At 39.6% G+C, this 22987-nt stretch overlaps 1 protein-coding gene across 1 annotated transcript in view; it reads left to right on the top strand.

Moving 5' to 3' along the window:
• COLEC12 (collectin subfamily member 12) overlaps positions 1–22713 on the top strand; it is a 93715-nt gene extending 71002 nt beyond the window's left edge. Inside the window, exons 3-10 of the mRNA XM_021551511.2 lie at positions 5379–5501; positions 11586–11684; positions 14086–15132; positions 16538–17026; positions 17149–17285; positions 18048–18157; positions 20470–20615; positions 21789–22713. Of these exons, the coding sequence (XP_021407186.1) occupies positions 5379–5501; positions 11586–11684; positions 14086–15132; positions 16538–17026; positions 17149–17285; positions 18048–18157; positions 20470–20615; positions 21789–21808 (2171 nt within the window). The 3' untranslated portion in view covers positions 21809–22713. The remainder of the gene's footprint in view (positions 1–5378; positions 5502–11585; positions 11685–14085; positions 15133–16537; positions 17027–17148; positions 17286–18047; positions 18158–20469; positions 20616–21788) is intronic.
• Positions 22714–22987: the final 274 nt, after the last annotated feature.

Genomic DNA, 22987 nt, shown 5'->3' with positions numbered 1-22987 from the left:
TATTGTTGTCAAAGATGCTGTTGCCTGCTTTTTCTTAGTGCACTGATATTGTGTTCTGGAGTTTTGTCATTACCAAAGCTTCTCTGTAAAAAAAAAAACAAAACACACACATATTTTTCCGTATATTTGAACATAAATGTGTTTGTGTATATGTATATATGAAAACCACTTATATTCCTGAACTTTAAAATCCTCTCTGTCCTATGAGACAAACTTACTTTCATGATTGCTAGTCATGCATATTAGTAAGCAGCTACCATTTTACACTTGGGTGCCTGACCTTAAGCACTTACAGCCAGGTTTTTCAAAACATTTGGATATTTAAACCTAGAGATGAATTCCTCATGTGATCACCTACTTTTGCTAGTGAGATAGACACCACTGGGAGTTTGTTGCAACTCAGTAACATTAATTGCCTCTCAGTGTTTGACTCCTAGTTACACATTGAGTCACAGAATGGTTCATGTTGGAAGGGAACTCAAAGATTGTGTCATTTCTGTCTCCCTATCAGGGGCAGTGGCATCTTCCAGGGTAGGACGTCTGACTTGGATGTTTATAGTTTGCTCAGGTCCCTTTAAATATAGGTAATAGATCCACTGCTGTTTTGAAAACATTAGCTTTGAGAAAACAATCATTTTAAGGCTGAAAACTAGGCTTGTAGTCTTCCTTTTGAAATTCAGGGGATGTTATTGCTTTTCAGTGAATCACACTGGGGAAAACCCCTCCAAACTAATGTATTTTCATTTCCTGCACTACATTTCCTTATCTTATCATGATTATTCTTATTTCTTGTCATGGTTATGAAGGAAACCTTGTATCTTTGTTAAAATTGATTTGCTAGCAGAAATATTATGAGGCCACCTATGATCCTGCAGCCAGAGCCAACAAAAAGCAGAGGCAAACACTTATAAAAGAATTATTCAGAGGGAAAAAAAAAAAAAAAGTGTGTGCATGTCTTATTCCAGTGTTCAAAGATGTGCTCCTGAGATGAAATACAGTTGAGGAGTCAGGCATTTTGTAAGGTGGTTACAAACAGCAAAGCTATTTAGTCTCCCATTAAATACAACATGCATGTAGTGTTTCCCATGGAACACAACAACAACAACAACAACAACAACAACAACAACAAAAATCCCCAAACAAATAAAACTCAGGTTCTCCTTCAGCAAAACCTCTTCTTAGAGCCCAAAAGGAATCTGCAGATGTATACCCCCTGCATGAGAACAAAGTCTTCAGTCACTGGAATGCAATGCTATAAAAACAAATACTACAAAGCCTGGTAACAGGGGGATGTCTCACTTGCATATTTTTTTGTGAGCATTTTGGTTTGTAGAGAAGGGGGTCCCCAAAGCATGTGAGCCAGCAGGATCTCTTTGTACTAGGTTGCTGTCTGTTTGGCCAGATGTCTTCCCAACAGTGAGGCAGAAAAACCAGAGCTCTTATTAAAATAAGTCAGGGAAAGGAATGGAAAAAAGCGAATGTCCAGTGAAATGAGGCACATTGTGTCCCATCTGATATTTATTAAACATTGATCAAATCAGCAGTGAGAAATGCATGTCATGCGGAAGTGACCCCAGCTCCCTGGGTTTGGAAGTCAGTGACAAAAGTCTGGGAGCAGACCAACATTGAAAACACGTGTACAGGACACAGAGAGGAGTGTGCTGCACTACGAACATCATTAACAAATGGGGAAGAGCTGACTTCGGCCAAGAATGCCCTTTTGCAGGTTTTCCATTTGTTCTGTCAGTGGGATGCGTGTGTAGGGTCTTTCCCTTTCCATTTAGTCTACAGCTTTCTAGATGAAATGTGATACATCTCCTGGAAGAATTCTGCATTTTATGTCAGTCATAACAGCAAGCAGTCTAGTGGATAAAATTGGGGAAATTCTGCCAAATTAAAGCCTGAGCATAGGCTCCTTCATGCCTCAACTCACAGCTTTTGTGGTAAACCTGTATGATTTTATGCCAACCTGATGGGTTTTGTGTAATCACAGTAAGCATTTTTAATTATCTCCCATTTGTTGTTGCTTAATATTTTGGCTATCATATGTTTTGAAAACAACTCAAATAAACTGTGTCCTCACGACATGAACTAAATTCATCTCCTATATCAGAGCAATCTTATTTGGGCATGATCCTTAAGAGAGGTAGTGGGGAAGAAAGACAGGGCAAGCTGAAGTCAGGGTGTGTGCTGGGGAATCTGGGGAGCTCTGATTATACTGTAGTTCGTCTCTATACAGAGAGGGTTGCATTCATGGCTTTTGCATATAGCCTGATGTATTTAATTGCTCAGAAAGACATCAAGGGGTACCTATATCTTTGGTATTTTTGTAGTAGTTTTTATATGTTTAGTAAACTAAAAAGTCTCATGTTACTAGCAGCACAGTTAAGCACTACATGTTTATATTAAAGAGCAAATATAATTGCTTTGAAAGATTTTACTGTATCCCAGGTAAAAGAAAACAAAGGAGCCTGTTAGAGCTTCCTGGCTTTTCACTCCAGCCCTGGACCTGGGTCATGTTAGATGAGGGTAGCAGGGGTTCATTTGCAATCAGAAGTTTTAGGCTGACAGGCTGAAAGCCCCAGTAAGGAATGCAGTACATAATTCCAGGCCAGCTAGTTAATGGAATCACTCCAGCCTGTATGATGGTTTTAGTATGATGTGCCCGTGTTATTGATACCAACCATGCTGGACTGTGAAAGGATGGAGAGGTCTGGCTTTTGTTGGGGTGCTGCTCTGATGTCAGTTTGAAATACACTGAAACAAAAAGTTCCAAAAAGCCAAAGTGCTGTTTTATTGAACCAGGGGTAGAGAGGGTTGAGACAAGTGAAACTAGATCCCTATGAAGCACGGGAACATACATGATGCTTGATGCTGAGCTGCAATACATCCAGTGACATCGGTGAAGTTTCAGCTCGTTACACTACCCAGGAAGCCGGAGTACAGTGACAGAAAGCAGGTCATGTCATAAAATGAGTAATCTTACTATGAGACACTTATCAAGTGAAACTTTTCATTGTGCATTTGCTGCCAAAGGCTTTGTTTTTATTTCTGCCTTTCTCTGGGTTTTGTACCTCTGCAGTCTATCATTTTTCCCAGATAAGGATCTAGGCCTGCTTCAATTAACATTAAAATAAGGAAGATCAAGCTTTCTGTTTGTCTGTGTATTTAGAAAGTGAATGTGATGTGATTTTTGCCCCGAGCTTATTTTTGGATATGTGGGACATTCAAAGACAACCAAATCGGGATATGAATTTTAAATCCTTCAGTGAGAAGGAACCCTGCATTTAGAGCACAGGGGCTCAATGAGCCCATTAGTACTGGCTAAGACCAACAATATGGTGGTGCCCCAGACACCACAAAGTTCCCACTTTGAAATCATTTCAGTCTCCAAATACCTGTTGCAAACCTTTAGAAAACTGCACTTTCCCTTTCCTGCTTTTTCAGCAGTTAACAAGCTTCCTCACCAGCAAACTCCTTGAGACTGCAAACCAAAGAAAGCAAGTCAGCCCATGCATCAGGATCCATAAGCAAACTTGACTACTGAATTATGGACCCTTCACCTTTTTTTTTTTTTTTTTTGTGGTGCAGGAGTTACCACCCTTCCAAATCCAAGTCACCAATAAATGGGCTATGCCACTGCCTGTCTCTGTGCCAGCTCCATCCCTTCCCATCCCACAGGCAGAAGAGAAGCCTTTACTCTCTGGAATTTCTGTTCTTGAGTTTATGCTTACAAGCCTTTGTCTCATTTTCCCATAACGTTCTTTAAAAAAGAACCAGATGTTCCCAGTTGGTCTTATGCCTAAACCACAAGGAACCCAAATCTATGACATCACTTTCATCACATGGCAACAGAATGTGATGTCACACCTGAAAAATTTAGAAAAAACATGTGATGATGTAATATAAGGTGGAAAAGACCTGAAAAGAATGCATTTCTGCCTTACCCACAGTGAGTATATGTGCAGAGAGGATTGAAAAAAATGCCTTGTCAAATAAACTTAGTATAAATCCTCTTCTTCAGTTGCTCCAATATGGTAATCCTTCCTTCTTCAAGTATCTTAGGTTACAGGAAGCCATTGGAAAATGTCATTGGCGAGAGAAATGCAGTTGACTTAACTCATTATGTTGGTCACCCATCCTTCTTGAACCCAGGGGGAAGTGGCCTGTGCTTTTCTCTTAAAAAAAATGAAAAATAAAAAACCACTCTGCAGAAGGTCATGTGTTTGGAAAAGTAAAATCATCTGTGTGTTAGGCCTCAGGGGAAATATAAGTTACTCATAAAAAGCTACAGAGCAAGTTTTGATTAGTTAAGTAATCTGGTACATAGAATTTATTAGAGCTTAAAGCTTTCCTGTGGGACTCCCCTAATAGTACACAAATAGAGTGAAATATCAAAGAAATGCATTTTCTGACAGACACAGAAAGTTACGTTAATCCTGGCCTGCTTAACACACCTTAGAAAGACAGATAAACCCTGTCTGTTTCTTCCAGCACATCAGTCCAGTTTTCAGGTTTTTACACATTTGTGCTTCTGATTAATAATCCATGCTCCCAACACTCTTGAGCTATTTCCAAGGAGCACAAAAGAGGAAAAGTGCTTCCCTAACAGAGGAAAAGTGCTTCCCTAATAGACTCAAAGATATCAAGCTGTTCTGGAAAAAAGTTTAAATTTAGTTTTCTTTCAGCAGTTTGAGGCAGTTTTTCTTAAGCTTGTCCACAAAGAGAAATTCACCAGCACTTTTTCTGTGGATGAATGGATTGCTGTACCAGTAAAGCACCCCTTTTTTTTCTGTGAAAATAGTGTCCTCCAAAACCCCCTAAAAATATGCAAGAAGTCTCTCTCATTCTGGAAAGAAAGTGTTTGCATGGCAACTATCTGTGGTGATTGTTACAAAGCAGAACTACTCCTACCAGTTTTTCACAATGTTCTTTTTTTTCTGTGGGTTTTTTCTGCCAGAACATTTGTTGTGTCCTATTGCCCCCATAGGGATACCAAATGCTAAGAAAGAGCTGCTGCAGTGTGATGCCTGACAGAGGACATGCTAATAAAGGTTTTATTTCAAAAACTCACCACAGTCTTGTTAGCACAATCAGAAAACAGCCACCTCTCAGGAAAGCCAGAGGTTGTCCAGTGAAGCAGAACCTACTTCTCTTACACATGCTAAAATCCCAAAGTGATTGTTTCACTGAACAGATATTCTAACCACCATGATTTTTTTATCCTGGCAGCATAGGCAAATAGGCACCATATGTAAACATCATCTGCTGAGACAAATAATTTGCTCTTCAGAAAATAGAGGGAAGGAGATGGGGAGACAAACCCAGCAATGTGTTCTTTGCAATTGCTTTAAATTTCTTTAAATCTTCTGTTGCAGGTATTCAGGAGGGGAGTCAATGTACCAAGTGTAAAAATAACTGGGCACTGAAGTTCTCCATCATTTTATTATACATTTTATGTGCCCTGTTAACAATCACAGTAGCCATTCTGGGATACAAAGGTATGTATGCATTGAGAGCAACATTTCAGACAAGTGTCCAAACACGTTGTCACTTACTAGCTAGGAATTTGTCACATTTTAGCCTAAATATCAGTACTTGGACAATGTTGGCTTTTTCGTATGTACATAACATCAAACTGCAACCTTAGAATTTTGCTTTCAAATAACTATGGCATTTTAAAACCAGATTAGACATTTGAAAGTTAAAACAAAATAATCATTCCTCCACCAAGAAGGAGTACTGGAAGAGGCAAAGCTGTGTAACTTGTGCAACAGACAGCAATATCTTACTAATATAATATTTATCACAGGAAGAAAATGTAGTATCAATATTACTTTGAAATATCTGGAAGAAGAAAAATTAAACCATGAGGTGCCAGTGTATTGTCCACAATAATTGTAATTAACAAAGACATTTAGATGGTTTTAACAGTAATTTCAAAGATTTTGGTAGTTGAACAACCCAGGAATGGAGAGAATTTAATTTGTGCAAGTCATTGGTTGGGCACATTGGGAAACATGGCTTAAAATTCCCATAAATTCTTATCACAAATTAACTGTAGCCACTTAGGCATTTATAAAAATGTTTTGATGTAAATACCTGCTTATGGTGCAGCTACAGCTATAATAAGTTAAATAAGTAAGATGTGAATTTCTGGCATGAAAAGGAAAGTGAACAACATCATTGTGAGCATTATAACAGGGCATCACAGCTTGTTGCAGAGAAACCAAGCTAGTTCTAAACTACCTGTCTGAGTATGGCTTTGAGACTAGCTTCAAAACCCCTCCAAGGAGCTGAGTAAATATTCATGTGATTAGCATGCAGTGCATCCTGTGCTGCCAACAGCTGCACTCATAGCAGAGCTGACATCACCTCTGGTCCTTTGCCAGGGAAAGAAAAGGAAATTGTAGAAATAGAAAGGATAAATAATTATTTAAGGGGATTTGGCAGAGTTTCGAGTGGGAGAAAATTAAAACTGTTTTGTTTAGGTGGAAGATTTATCCAGGGAATAGAGAGAATGTGAGGAACAGATAGAGAGACTTAGGTAAGCTTGTTTCATGATAAAGCAGACAGAAGGTGGCAATTTCACATCAAATGTAAAAAAATGCAGTACATATATGTGAATACATCTCTTGAAGTAAGTGGTCTCTGGAAGTCAGATTTTGAGGGACAAAAAGCCTTGCAAGATTCAAAAACATATTCTTGATCTATAAATATAAGATCATTTGGTCAAATGGATTAGGGGAGGCCTTTTGCCTCCAGATATAAACCTGCAGAGATCTGCTTACATCAAATGAGAATGGGATCTTTCCAGATTTAACCCAGGCACTAAATGACTGGGATTTAGCAGAATTTCCTTCAAGAGTTTTATATAAGACTTTCAGTTCTGGGGCTTCCCAGAAGACTCAGCCCTCACTCAACATCAGATGCAGCATATCAAGTTGGAGAGAATACTGCTCTTTATCTTGCTTTGGCAAATTATTTGCATGTGTAGAGGAAGCTGTAGCAATAAGGAAACTGTCCAGGAGACTTTGGGAGAAGGAGTTTTTCCTCCTCATTTCAATCTAATTTTCAAGCTTCTTTCTCTATGGGGGCCCTTCGCACCATCTTTTCCCCAGGCTTTGCTCTATTCTTGAGGCTCAAATTTTGCTTCACTCATTTCTAAACTTCCTTCTTTGAATGAGCAGTCACTCATCAGGGATGAGTTTTTCTGTCACAGCAGTACCAAATCACAGCTATCCAGGACAAGGACAAAAGAATTCCCTCTTCCAAAAATAAATGTCAAAGGGATTGTAGGAAGGTGGATAATGAATATCTTGCTCACAGACCCTAAGACATTTTGGTGACCACTGCTCCACTGCTCACAGACTTGGTGATTGCAACATTTGAATGCCAAGGAAAAGAGGCAGAGAGACAAAAGTCTTTTTGAATCCAAGTAACTTCTGTAACACCAAGCAGCAAATGATACAATAATTCTGCCCTTTGCACCTGCAGTTTAAGAGCTTTGTCTTCCGGGTACCTACATGCTAATTTGCAGGGAAAACATAAGTTAAATAAAACCCTGGCTGACAGTACATATTCAAATTAATTACTGCAATAGTTTTGATTGTTGAAAAGGGATTAGGCCTTAAAGGAAGACCAAAATTCTGAATAAAAGTATATTGTTCTTTAATTCTCCTCTCTGTATTAGAATTTGGCTTCTCTTTTTTACTGCAATATTACACTGAAAGAAGGAATTTTGCTGGCATCAGGGATTTTTCAGTCTCTTAGCTAAGTTTCCATTAAATTTGCCTCCCACACTTATGTTTATAAAGCCCAAAACTACTTTTAAAACTTTAATTTCCTATGTCGCATTTAAATATCCTTTGTGATTTAAAACGTTAAAACTACTAATCAGTGGATTAAATATAGCAAGCAAAAAAGTAACTCAATGGGAGGCAAAGTCAACACAGAATAAACCTCCAAACTAGTGGTAAAAATTACATAGTATGTTGGAGAACCCTGAGACCAAAACATGAATGAATAACAAGGGAAAAAAACATGAAGGAATAACAAGGCAAGCTTAGTATTCTTCTGCTTTGAGATTACAATTGATAAATTGTTGTTTAAAATGCTAATAAAGCCATCTGCAATTTTTGCACATACTTTATTAAATTAAATGAAAAATACAAAGTTATAATTTTTCTGGCACCAGCTGGTGTCAGATTAGTTTATTGAAGATGAATTATCTTCCTGTGGCTCATTCCAATACGGGAATGCTTGCAGCTTGAATTTCTGGTAGTTTTTATTCTCTAGTCAATCCTTGTTTCTAAGTTTCTTGAGTAATGCCCACCATGACTTTAATCTGCTTCATTTATCTGTCTCTCAGACATAGTTTGTCTGCCATTACCTGGGGCCAACACATCCTGGTGAAATGGCACATTTTGTCATAGTGGCTTAGATGCAGTCAGTTTGCACTGTTCTGGTCAGCAACTATTTGAAATCTGGCCTTCCTTTAGAGGACCTTTGCCACATTTTCCACTGTGTTTTTGTCAGAAAATGAGATGACAATGCAGACAGACCAAGCTGTGAATTAAGGTGAAGTTAACCAAAAGTAGAGCTTTGCCTTTTCAAGAGTGGGCAGATTGTTGGGAGCAGCAGAATAACTTTTTGTGTGGGATATTACAGCTGATCTGCCTGTTTGCCTTTTTGTGGAGAAGGTGGAAAGTGGCTGTTCAAGTCTGGGGCACTTACTAGACACTGACTTCCACTCCTGAGAGTGTTCCATATGCTCATCTACCACTGAAGGCTCCATCCAGAGGTGGTGGTGGCAGCTACTACCAGGGAAGGAAAGACATTTCCAATAACAGGACATTGGTCCATAAGACCTCTTATATATCAAGAGCAACAAAACTCAACTCTGGCCTCTTGCTACTCACTCTCTCCCAAATTCATCCTTTTCACTTGCAGGGCAATAGCAAGAAAAGCAAATAAGCTACAACTTGCTTTGGGAAGGAGTTTGGGCAGGGGATCAAGTTCCCCAAACCCATAATTTATTTGACCATGGAGGCTAAGATCCCACCCCAATATAAAGCAAATACATGCACTGGTTTATCCATGGGATGGCAGCTTAGCCCTTGAGCTAACCTTGCAGTCAGGTTTGCAGAGACCAGGTTTGTTTCTGCTGCTGGAGTTCGGTGGTTTGGGGTTTTTTTTCACTTTGAACAGTGAAAATACCATATGCTGTTGTATAATTACTTCTGTTCCGTTTCATTTAACTGCCAGACAACTACTTATTGATAGGACTACTACTGTTTTGTTTATATTTGCTTTGGATTCTTCAAGGTTATATTTTAACTCAAGCTTCCAATGTTCGATTTCATACAACCATGAAAACATACTTGTTACATGATAGTTTAGTTTTACAAACTTCGGATCTGAAGTACAAACTAGCATTCATTTGGACATCAAAAGGAAGAAATTACATTTTTCTTTTAATGACTGATAATATATATTCATTTGCCAACTCCAGGTGTGTTGCATAACTGAGGAAACAGTTGAATATTATACAAAAACTGAATTAACAAGAACCGTAGGTGATGTGGCATTGCTAGTCAAGGCACAGGTTCAGCAGAAATTGAATTAGGCCTGCTTTTTAAATACAGATGATTTCATAAGGTCCCTCTAAGTGCCCAGAGTGAGCCATGCCCTGGCAATGACTATCTGTTGACAAAGGAGAACACCACAGACTGAACAAGGAGCTGCCTAGAGCCAGAAGGAAAAGCCAAGTCCTCACTCTCTCTGCATGTGATGCATAGGCGTATACATGCATCAGTGGAGTGTCAGAAGTAGCTGAAGAACCTTTGTTGATCTGGGCTCCAGCCTGGAAGACAGCAGGGCAGGATAAACAGAGAATCAACTCTGGTTTCATTTAGGAAAAATGGCATATAGCATTTTGACAACCTTAATGGGCAGAAGAACCAGTGAAAAATTAGTGCTATGCTGGGGAGAAAAATGCTTTCTAAAGCAGAAGATATTGAGCAACTGTCCCTCTGAAAAAGCAAAGCTTTTATTGTAGCCTGGGTCTGGTGTTTAGCAAGCAATCTGTCATCATCTTGAATACAGAAAGCCACACTCTGACTGACTGCACACATAGTAAAGTCTCTGTTTTACTGGGTTGTTAGCAGCCTAGAAAGGAGCAGGCAGGTAATTCAATAAAGGGTGTATGGGCTCTCTGAAGCTTCTGAGATTTTTCTGTTTTAAGTCCTCAGTGATGTTCCATCAAATAGTCTTGGTCTGTTTTTCCCATGTTTGGGGGAAGCAGTAAAAGCCTCCAGTGTAACAGTGGTACCCAGAATCAGAAAAACAAATGCAAACATTAATAAAGAAGGAGCAACTGATGGACTACACTTTAAAAGTCTGGGATTCATGTGGTCACTCATGAGCAGCAAAAGATTCCTAAATTTCACTTCTTGTGAAAACTCAAATCTTTACATAACAACAATTTTTATGAGACTCTTTCCTAGCTGCAGATCATTTCACAGACAGAAAGAGTTAAGAGGTACCCCTACTCCACACAGGTTTACAGAACCTCAAAACATGGGAAACACTTTATTTCTTCTGTTTGAAAAAGGAGTTGGCACAATAACTTGTGTAGCCTCTCTCAGGGTTGTTACAGACCCATTCTGTTCCCAGTGTAGCAAAAGGACTACATAATCTCATTATGAGAAGCAATTTCTACCCCTGGTTGTGGCTTGACTGCAAAAGGCTATTAGACAAAGTCTAGTGTGAAAGCTGTAGGCTACCTCTAACCTTGCAAGCGTTTCACATTTTTGCCACTGGAAGCCACCCCGGGCTGTTTTTTTGTTGTTCTGCTTTTTCCATTCCCATATTAACTTCATCAAATAATTGAGTGTCTCAGTGACAAGAAAAATACTCAGGCATTACAAAATAAAGCACACATCAGTCATAAATCTGCACTTCCTGAATGACCAGCCTTTCAATCTTAATGAGGCAGAATCATTTCAAGACTGTTTTGAGTGATCTGTGCCATTATCAATATGTTTAACCCCCCCAAAACATTTAATAGTTACTATCAGTTCTAAGTTTGCTATCCAGGTGGCAAATTTTAATGATGAAAAGGCACAAGAAAAAAAAATCTTTTTAAGGAGAAATGGCTCATAGCAAAATTAAATGAAGTCTTCTTTCACACATCTGAGCCTTTAGCAATCCATTTTCCTTTGCCACACAGAACTATGCTTGAAGCATGGAAATATTGTTAAAAGAAAAGGACTTTGTGAGAAAAACCCACAAAGAGGCATTTCCTCATTCAGGAGAGAGATTTCTCATGGGCAAAAAAAAATCATTAGGGACTGCTGTCAGACTGAAGAAGTAGAAGAATTCTGGGTCCACCAGCAAATAGGAGCTCATCCTTCCAACATTTCACAAAGCAACAGCAGTGTGTAATGGCAAGCAAGGCAATTATAAGGTGTTTTCTTTTTTTATTGTTTGGTGGTAATGGTGTGGGGTTTTGTTTGCTTTATTGTCTTTTTTCATAATTTCCCTTTTCTTCTTTTCATAACACACTGTTCTCTCTCCCCTAGTTGTAGAAAAAATGGACAATGTGACAGGTGGCCTGGAAACATCCCACAGAAGATACACAGAAAAGCTCACAGAAGTGGAGAGTGATCTGAAGAAATTAGGTAATCTACACACAAGCAAAGCCCCTTTGTATTATGGACCTGGGGTGTTCTCCTGGCAGATTGAGGCAGGAAATTTGTCTGGAAAATCTCTGCTTATGACAAGATACAGCACTTCCATTCCAGTTTCTCAAGTACTTGGGAAAGTACTTAAAAATAGTCCAGATCAGCTCTACTTAGGCAAGCATTTTAAGAATACTTAAAAATGTACAGTTCCACTGAAATCACTCTGAAAACATTTATACTTAAATAAACAGACACTTAAATGTTGTCTTTCAGAGAATCTTCTCTGAGGTAGAGATCTAAAACATAACAGTAGTTGTTCTACAGCACAAAGGCTTCTACATAAAATGAGCACCTGTCACCCAGTCATTTTGATGCTGTTTTAGCAATTAAGATTCAAAACTGAAGACCACATTACAAGGTACACAAATAATCAGCTATTCAAAATTCTTATGTCTTAGGCAAGTGTATTACTTCCATAAATTGTTTCTTGATCATCTCAAGGAATACAGGACATAAGACATGTTTAGGTCTCCCAAGTACCATCAAAGTTCTCCATTTTCAGGAAGATGTTAAAAAAAAAATCAATTTTGACTAGTTTTCTAAACCATATATTGAGACATGTATTTCTAGGAAAACTTCCTTGCTTGCAGCTTGATTGTAAATCTTTACAACTTTTTTCCCTCAAAATAGCTGGCTTCTAAAATATTTGCACACTACATTTAGTTCAAAGACATGATGTAATTCAGTGATATGTTCTTTTACTGACACATCTACAGAAGTAATTGTTACACTTTACTTCTGTAAAGGTTGCTCATGCAACCTTTGGGATTCTATTTGGGTTATTATATTATGCTGATTAAATTTTCATTACTTGGAGCACCTTTGCTTCTTTCATGGCCACATATTTTTACACACTGCTGGCTGGATGCTCAGGATAATCAGTTTCCATTTAAGTGGACTTGCCATGGAGAAAGTTAGTAAAGCCCTGGAGCAGTTTGAGTAGGAGACATAAAAGTAAGAGAGGTGCTGTAAGGCCAGGATAAAAAAGTGTGGTGAATGGAAGACAGGCCTTCAGGGATTAGCTGCATGTGGACCTGGCAGTTGTTGGAGCTGAGTGAGGAACACAATATAATTTGAGCTACAGCCAAGAGGTAAACATAGAGTCAGAGCTGAGAAGATCTGGAGATGAAAGAAGTGTCAGGGAGAGGAACTGTGCTCAGGAAGATGTCCATCCGCAAAAGACTCCATAAACACTTCAGACTGAAGTCTCACAAGCCATCATATGACATTTGCCATCATGACTCATTTAATCACGCCAGACAAAAAGCAGACAAAAGCACCATACACAGCTGTATTCACTGTAATTTATGAAAACCATATTGCTCTCTCTTGGCATAATCTGAAATTATGGTCTTCAGACTGTCTAATTCATAAATATAGCTACATGTAGACGAGGATGAAAATATATGGACTGTGAGCAGGATAGTGAAGTGATTGAGGTCAAGCAAGGGAGTCTTCCCTGAAGCAAGTGTTGACTGCTTACTTCCTTGGTTTCTATGTCCTGGATGATAGGCTGTGCAATCTCAAATGCTTTATCATACTTGGACAAGCTTCCAGAAGTATTCCATAGGGCAATATAAGCCCAGGCAGAGATGTTTCTCAAAAATTAAAGGTTTTCCTTCCTCAAACTCAGAACATGAGGAAACAATAATGTCAAAATAAATGTCATTAAAAGCAATAGTAATGTATTAGAGAGAAAACCAGAGATATATCTTATGTTGACATATCTGAAGTAGCCTGATGGCAAAGTTTTTGTCTCTAACCCAGATTGCTTTAAAATAAGTATGGGAACTTACTTAAAGATAAACCAAAGATTTTTAAAATCAGAACTATATGTCCTAAATCACAATGAAGGTGATGCAATGAAAAGAAAGAGGAAAACGTGAACAGTTAAAATAAACTTCTGAGCTTTCAGCAAAATCCAGTTGTAACTTCAAAACCTACACTTCCTGATACCTGTTTAATGATTTAAATTCTGTCTCCCATTCAGTTTTCATTCAGAGCACAACATTCTTGATTGCATATAGTCATGAGTTTCTAACCATATTTTTTCCCATTCATGATGACAGAATCACCATTTTGTTCTCCTCAGCAAGACACAAGGTCTCCATCAACTCCTTTTCGCTTTTTTTCTCTGTCTAGAGGCAGAACTTTGCTTAGTAGTTTTTCTTTTCTGGAAAAGATAGCATAAAAGTTCTACTGAACAGTTTGACAACCTGACTGTTCTTAAAATACACTGTGCTGTTTTGTACTGTGTTTAAAAAAAAACTGTGTTTAAAGCCGCTCCTTTTTTTTTTTTTTTTTTTTTTTTTTTTTTTTTTTTTTCCCTGTACAACAGATGACCAAGCTGGACAAAAAGCCTTAAATACTAACACTGAACTGTCCAGCTTCAGATCTGACATTCTGGCTCTTCGTCAGCAGCTTCATGACATTGCAGAGAAAACTAGCAGAAACAAAGACACACTGGAGAAGCTGCAAGAGTCTGGAGATTTATTAGATGATAGACAGAACCAAATGAAAAGTGCCTTAGACAGTAACTCTTTCATGATCATCAGTGTCAATAAAACTCTCCAGGCATATACTGGCTATATCAACAATCTCCAACAAGACACAAGTAATATACAAGCAAATTTGCAAAGCCAAGAGCATTCTCATAACATGGTCATCATGAGCCTTAACAACTTAAACCTGACTCAAATACAGCAAAGAAATCTTATCAGTATCTTACAGAAGTCAATGGAAGATACAAACTCAGCTATTGTAAGAATCAAGAATGACTTTCAAAATCTGCAGCAGGTTATCCTTCAGGCCCGGAAAGATACTGACTGGCTTAAGGAGAAAGTACACAATTTGCAGGCTTTGGCTGCCAACAACTCAGCAATGGCAAAAGCCAACAATGATACACTTGAAGACATGAACAATCAGCTCAGCTCCTTCAGTGGGCAGATGGAGAATATCACCACAATTGCCCAAGCCAATGAACAAAGTCTAAAGGATCTCCAGGAACAGCATAAAGGAGATGAAAACAGAACTGCTGTCAAATTCAGCCATCTAGAAGAAAGGTTCCAGGTCTTTGAAACTGATATAGTCAATATCATCAGCAACATCAGCTACACTGCTCATCACCTACGGACACTGACGAGCGATCTCAATGAGGTCAGGACGACTTGTACGGACACCTTAAGTAAACACTCAGATGAATTGATTCTTATGCATAACACACTAGCCAATATTCGCATAGACTCTGCATCTCTCAAGGTGCAACAGGATTTGATGAGGTCAAGGTTAGATGTTGAAATTGCCAATTTGTCAGTAATCATGGAAGAAATGAAGCTGGTGGATTCTAAACATGGCCAGCTCATCAAGAACTTCACTATCCTACAAGGTATGCAAATTCCCTAATGACGTGTGTGTGCTGAATTCCTGCTTGCATTACTTCTTTAGTTCTGTGGAAGTTAGTGCGTGCTGGTACAGAGTCCTGAGGTTTTCCATTATCTAATACTAAACTTTGGAAATGTACATGCAGCTTGAATTTTCCATATTATTTTTTCTATGCCTTTTTTACATAGCTAAAATGGGGATGTTATGAAAGAAGGTTCTGACTTAGCAAAATTTTATTCTGTCTGACTGACTGACTGGATCTGTTTTTGATTCAGTTTCTAAAATAAGCGAGTGAAGGTGTGGAACCTCAAGAAACCAATCCCCAGTAAGGAGGAAATGGCTAAAAAATATATGTTGGACTACTCCCAGGAAAGTCCACCCTTACTGAAAAACAAGTTGCTATTTCACTTTAAGCCAGTTGTTAGTCTGCCAGAAAACATCCTACTTTGCTTAGTTTGTAATCCTGGGATACTTTATTTTCTCCAGAAATAAATAGCATCAGGTTTAGGAGGTTTATCCCAGCCAAATATTATCCCAAATGAAAAGAACACTCATATTTCCAATCAGATGTGAACCAGCCTAAACCTGTAATCACAAATATAAATCCATTGCTCCAAATAAACTACAGCTGCATTAGAGCCAAGATTACATGTCAGTAACCTTAACCATTCTCATTTCAACCAGGCCTAAATGATTGCAGCTTGGAAATCTATCTCTGGAGAAGTTTGAATAATGTAGATTCATGCTGGGGGTGGGAAGATATTGACAAGGGATTTGCTTATCTATTAACAGAATCCCAAATTGTTTTGTTCTTTATTGCTGTCACAGAATTGTCATTTCCTGTCATAAGTTATCATTCCCTGTCTTGTTAGAGCTGGCCAATTTGCAACTTCTGGTCTTCCCCACAGTTAGCCTTTTGCTCATTATCCATCATTTTGTCTCTTTTTGACACCCTGTTACTGACAGACCAACAAACAGGATCAGGAGAAAGAGTCCTGGGACTGAGAGCAGAGAATGAGACCAGAGGAGAAGGGAGCGTGGCAGAGTGAGGGAACAGGACCACCAACACACAGGATTGGTGCACTAGCGTAGACTAGCGCACAGAGTTTTGCAGGGGCTGGCACCTTGGCTGGTCACCTGGGGCATGGTGTCACTGTCCAGTTCACATGGCTGGGTGTATCAGAGTATTTTCTGTATCCTGTATTTTGTGGAGGTCAAGGGAAGGACAACACTGTATAGGACCTGGGATGCAGCTGCACTATTACAAGCACTGATTAAAGCAGCTGTTAGCACAGTTATTAAATATCCAGTGGTGCTGGTCTGAGATGTATTAAACAAGCCCACCCCGCGTGGGCTTTTTATTTTGCTTTCTGTGCATATCCCCACTTTGCATGCTTTCATTGTTTCAGGCCCTCCTGGTCCAAGGGGACCTAAAGGTGACAGAGGCCCTCAAGGTCCTCTTGGCCCCGCTGGCCTAAAAGGACCAAAAGGAGATAAAGGAGAGCCTGGACCACCAGGACCTGCAGGTGAGAAGGGCCCACCTGGGCCAGCCGGGCCACCAGGAGAAAAAGGTGGGAAAGGCTCAAGAGGATCGCCTGGCTCCAAAGGGCAGAGAGGCTCTCCGGGAAAGACAGGTCTGCCTGGACCGAATGGAGACCCAGGGCCACCAGGGCCACCAGGCAAGGATGGGCCACCAGGGCCGCAAGGTCCGCCTGGATTTCAAGGCCTGCAAGGAACTGTGGGAAGCCCAGGGTTACCAGGACCACGAGGAATAACCGGACTCCCTGGAGTCCCTGGGCTGCCTGGCCCAAAGGGCCCCCCTGGCCCACCAGGGCCGCCAGGTCCAGGGATGCCAATGGCACTGCAGAGGGAACCTACGCCCGTACCCGAGGCTAACGGTAAGCCATCAATGCACTGCAGGCTGTGCATGGGTATGGGCTTCTCCATTTATTACTGACCCTGTTACTGCTCTGCTGAGTTACCAATAATGGGCTTAACACCAAAAAAATTCACATCACAGGTTGTTCTCCCCATTGGAAGAACTATACGGAAAAGTGCTACTACTTTTCAGTTGAAAGAGAAATTTTTGAAGAGGCAAAGTTATTCTGTGAAGAGAAAGCATCGCGCTTGGTTATCATCAACAACAAAGAGGAGCAGGTACTTACCTTCTCTTGCTGTTTTTCAAGGAGGACGTTTGAAGTTGTTTAACATGTAGAAACCACAAGATAGTGGGAAGCTGAGAGCACCATGAATTCATACAGTAGAAGTAAACACATTGATTCATTCATTAGAATTTTGTCCGCCCTCTGCCTGATCAGCAGCTTATCCCTGTGCAGAAGGGCAGTTTGAGTAGAACTGATACTGACTCTGAAGGTGATGGGGACAGAGCAGTCAGAAAAGCTGCTGAGAATTGACAGAGTTTTGAACTTTAAAGATGGAATCCATTATGCTTTGTGTACTATCAAAGTATTTTTTTTAGCAGTGAATATAATTTAATTTTAAATTATCTGATTTAATACATTCATTCTAGGACTAGTATAACCCAAATAATCTAACCAATAGTTTTTGCTGTCCAAATAGTATTTTTAATACTATTCAACATGGCAGTGGAGATGTCAAGATACAATTCCGTATTCTTAGTTGTTTTGTTTTTTTTTTTTCAATTTGTGTCTATAAGATATTTGCTTTAGCTTTATGTCAACCCAATTTTCATGCCTAGGTCTCTCTAGCTCCTTGCAAACACTGAAAGGGATTCTAGTCTGGGCAAGGGGTCCCCAGGCCAACTCCTGAAACATCTTCTGCTTAGAAAAATTTCTCTGGCCCACTCTATTCTAGTAACAAGAGGCTTATGAAACCAGTGTAGTATATTAGCCCCAAAAACTGTTGTCCTTGTTATGGACTAAGATCTTTCTTTCACAGCAATGGATAAAAAGACAGATTATTGGGAAAGGCAGCTTCTGGATTGGACTAACAGATTCAGAGAAGGAAAATGAATGGAGATGGTTGGATGGATCCTTACCAGTTTACGCGTACGTAAATAAAAAGCAATGCTGACACTTCTATGTGGGAATCCAGGGCACCCCTCTGGCTGCCCTAGAAAGTCTGGGACCCTGGCAGGGGGTCAAGAACCCCCCTGTACAGAGCCCCAAGAAACACTGTCTTTGATCTCTGTCCATAGAAAAGAGTTTTCAATCTTACAGGATGATTTACAAGCTCTGTTTGATATAAGTAATAATTAGTGTGACACAGGTGCAAAAGTAGAATTTTAAGATTTTAGATAAGGAGTTCAAAAGAAGCAAAATAAAAAAATTAAGCGTACCTTGTCCTTTTTCTTCTTCTTCATGTCTTCCATGTTTCACTGTAGTGTTAACATTTTTCTTTTGGTTTAGACTGGAGACACACTGTTCAACGTAGGTGATAGATATTGGCATGTTATTGTAAATACAGCACATGTAGTTTCTGGTATATAATGTTTGTAACATCCCACTGAGGGGCAGAGCCCCACACACTGCCCTGCAAGACAGACCTGCTGCAAGTCAGACAGAACATATTATAGATAAGCAAGAATAAACAACCTTAAAAACCAATACAAACAACAACAACAAAAAAACCATAACAAATGTTATGACTTCTTCTTTCGCAGCAAGGCTAAAAGACAGAAACTTTCTACAATCTCAAGATCATGTAAATATCACATATTCCGACACTTCTAAAAGCAGCATCTAGATATTATCTAATGAATCCAGATGGTTGTAGATGCCAATAATTTAATTTGTTACTGAGGGTGTTGTGGCTCTTTCTGTCTGCCTTCTCCATGCACAAGGATTCCTTTCCTTGCCAGAAGAAAACTGAATGTTGAATGAAAGAATCACATAACTACGCAGCACTGTGTTTCTTGCCAAAACTTTTGCTTCTGACTTTTATTACAAAGTTGAGATGGAAAGCACAGTTTTACTGTTTTGGTTTGAATTTTCCTTATTTGCATTACAACTGGCTATAAATAGAGTACTCATTCTGATAAAAAATGACCAGTCTTTACATAAAGCCCAAATCCAAGTGGAAAGCATTGTACATAAGGAAAATGCATGAAATGAGGGTGTCTATGCTTTGGCCAGCTGAGAACTGAATTGGCAGCTTTCCAGGAATCCTAGGGTTACACCTAATTTGTCCTAAATGGAACAGATTGCAGCCACCCAAATTTTTAATACTGAGGAGTAGACTAAAGAGTTTATAGATCTGAACATGCTGTGTTTCAGAAAAACAGGCTACAGTCAGTCAGATGTTACAAATTGATTAGCTGTGATCTCATTGGTGTTCATTTAGATGAAAAACATGGAAAAAGTCGGATTCATTTCAAATGAGCTGTAATATTTTCCCCTTTTTCTCCTTTTCCGTTTTCATCTTTCTTCCTCTTCATGGCAGCACTGTGACTGATCCTCCTTAAGGTGCTGCTTTTAGTAGATTTCCACTGCACCACGGTTTTAGGTGCTCTGTCATAACCTCAGATCTGTTGGTTACAGATTTTTTGAGTATTTCATTACTTCTGGAAAGCTGTGTGTCCTTCCAGGTGCCTGGTTGGACGCTCTGTGTCAGGCAGGCATGTTTTTTAGCTGAGCATGGACTGTGTCAGCCAGCAATCACAAGCTCCCTTCAACAACCTGTTTCCTCAGGAAAATTGAGCTTTTAAATCCTGAGTTTGGAAACGTTTCTCACTCGCTAAACCAAAACAGGATGAGGAAACACTTGCAAGATTTTTTACTTGCTACATTCAATTTTGCCATCAAAGCTAACGATCTCAAAAGATGTGTGTAAATTTACTGTGTGCATTTCTTAAAAGCCAATAGAATCCCCTTCCCATCTGAGCACGTGTCCTCAAACACATGTATTTTTGCCGTTCCTCCCAAGATGCCCACCTTTGGTGCAGTCAGAGGGCTTTGCAGTGAGCAAGGGCAGGCTGTTGGCATCTTGGCATTACCTCTGAGCTTGTGGGCTCTTCTCAGTCCCATCTGCCAGCAGGAATGCGGTGTGCAGGTTTCACAGGCATGGAGCAATACACTTGGAGCATGGAGCACTCCCACTGTGAGTGCATGTACGCTCAGAAACTAAAATAAAGTTCATTGGTCTAAATTTAGGTCTCTGATTTTGGCAGCCTGAGGCTGAATAGATTCCCTTCTCTGTAATACATCTGTTTTCCATTTTCAGCAAGAGTCATGTATTGTTTGTTTCAATGTGTGTTTCCCGTTCAGAACAGATCTCATGATGTTTTCGTTAATTTCTTGTGGTGAAAACCTGCCATATGTGCTGTGTTGTGCAATCATGTCTCTTGCTTTTTTGTGGAAAGAAACTGGAAAACTGGGCAGCCTGATAACTGGAATCACGGGCATGGACCAGGGGAAGATTGTGCTGGGTTGATCTATGCTGGGCTCTGGAATGACTTCTACTGTGAAGATGTTAACAATTTCATTTGTGAAAAAGACATGGACAAAGGTAAGCAAGGCCCTTGGTTTAATTATTTCATCTTGCCCATATTAAATGTCACAGCTAGAGGTGAGATGTTGACCAAATGCTACAGCAGTGCCTTGTTGAGGAAGAGGGGGAATCACACGTGGAGCATTCTACTCAGATCCAGATGCAAGTGCTGGATTTATTGCACTTGGAAAAAGCAGCCTCGAAGCTGGCTATAGCCATGGAATGCTCAGAATCTTGACCATTTCCTGTAGGCTTAACACATCCCTAAAATGATGGGCATGATATGGCACATGGTCCAGATTCTACCCACACTGGAAGCCGCCTTTATAGGGTCAGTGGCCACACAACAGGGAAAGCTTGCCGTAGGGTGGCTCAGGAACCAGCTTCCAAAAACCAAAAAGACTTTGTTTTGAGAGTTTGTGCAATAGTAGACACTTGGTGACTGCTAAGGAGATCTTAAAATTCCCATTACCCAGGAGATGTCCCATGGGACTGAGAAGCTGGGTCCATAGGCCATAAGCATCTCATCCATTGCAGCTGGAGTGAAGGACTCATAAACAGCCAGCGTGGCCAGCAGTCAGCCAGGTGTTTGCCACAGGGCATCTCTTTCTGTTGACACAGGCATTTCTGTAGGAGCAGAGGGCAGGTGGTTCCCATGGCTGCTTAGAGCCTGGCCCCATTGTCACAGAACGTGGTCAAAGCTGGTGTTTGTGTTCATGGAGGGGCTCTGCCTGAAACGTTATCTCTTCCATACAACCTGTTTAAACATTGCTTTGCCAAGGGCGCCTGGCTCCTCCAGCTGGAAACTTGTCGGTTGAATTTCAGTGAAGGGAGACATAAATGTCAGCTAGAGCCAAAATTACATCTCATCCATAGTCCCCTAAGAAAAAACTAAGTGCTGAACAAGCTTTGTGTGTATAATTCTGTTTGGATGTCCAGAGTGAAGGACCATGTGTAAGTAACAATATGATTTACCCTGGTTTTCCTACATACATTTGTTATTTTAAGAAAACTTTGAGGTTTACAAATATTTATCCTCCGGGACTTACAGGATCTGAATACGAGTCCGCTCAAATTTTTTACATACCTTGATCTCTGTAAGTTTTCTTTTTGGAAATTTGTTTAATCTTCACAGGCTTTTTACAGGATTTCTTTTTCTCTTTGTTTTTCTTGTTTTCTCTCATACTGTAGGGCAACTTCTTGGAGTGTAATAGGCTGTAACTTTACAGATACCTTCATATTAAGGAAATTTATGTCAAGAAGAAGAAAATCCTGGGAAAGGGCAACACTGACTTCCAAAATTGAAAAAAAAATGAAAACAGAAAAAAGCAAGCACTGAAAACTGATTTAACAGCATCAAGGAATTCAGCAATAACTCTTCTCCAGCATCTTGTAATTATTTAAGGCCTTTCGACTCTCAGCATCAGGAAATACTGTTGGACTAATTCTGTTTTAGATTTTCTTCCCAACCAGTAACCACATCCATAAGCAGCTTATGTCTTCTGAGGAAAGACATTCTATCAATCTGAGTAAGACTGTTGGTCACTCATATAGAAAAACATATAAAGCAACTGTGTAAACAGTTGCTCAATTTGCTAAAATCCCAAATGTAGGAAAATTATACAGATACACGAATATATAGATTTTATATAAATATATATATATAGTCCAACTCTTATCAATAATATGGAATATACTTTTAAGAGCTTTTAAAACTTTGTATTTTTGTACAAAATATTTGCTTTTTACAATTGTTCTCTTTTTTACTGACTTTTTTTTACAAATATAGTGCACAGGGGCCAAAGAAAACAATAAAGGTACTAATAATTCATTAAAGTTTGCTGTCAGGCCTAGCTCAGCTATAGGGAAATATTTTTCCAGTTAGAAATATTTTTTACTTTCCCGGATGATTTGTTCTGGTTAAATAACTTTTAAAGCAGATATTAGATAGTGTTTTCCTTACTGTATGCAGTTTAGTCTGCATGTGTAACAATTAAGTTTACTAAGGACTAGCTACTCATTATAGCTCTGATCACAGCCAGTGTTTCATCAGGGTATTATGGAAAGACCATTTTAATAAAAGCTTTTTCTTCCCTCCCTCCCTCCCTCCCTCCCTCCCCCTCCCTCCCTCCCTCCCCCTCCCTCTCTCCCTTCCTTCCTTCCTTCCTTCCTTCCTTCCTTCCTTCCTTCCTTCCTTCCTTCCTTCCTCCCTTCCTCCCTTCCTCCCTTCCTCCCTTCCTTCCTCCCTTCCTCCCACTCAGGAGGAAATTCCATGGAAGTAAATCTGCAATTTTTAATATTCAATTTGAAATGTTTTCATTCCTTCTCCCTTCTTGTAAGTAATTCTACCCCAGCAGTTGCCACACATACTGCAGGTCAAGCCCAGGTGA

The sequence above is a fragment of the Lonchura striata genome, chromosome 1, assembly GCF_046129695.1.
Source record: "Lonchura striata isolate bLonStr1 chromosome 1, bLonStr1.mat, whole genome shotgun sequence".
In the NCBI taxonomy this organism is placed as follows: Eukaryota; Metazoa; Chordata; class Aves; order Passeriformes; family Estrildidae; genus Lonchura; species Lonchura striata.
This window is presented reverse-complemented; position numbering and strand designations above follow the sequence as displayed.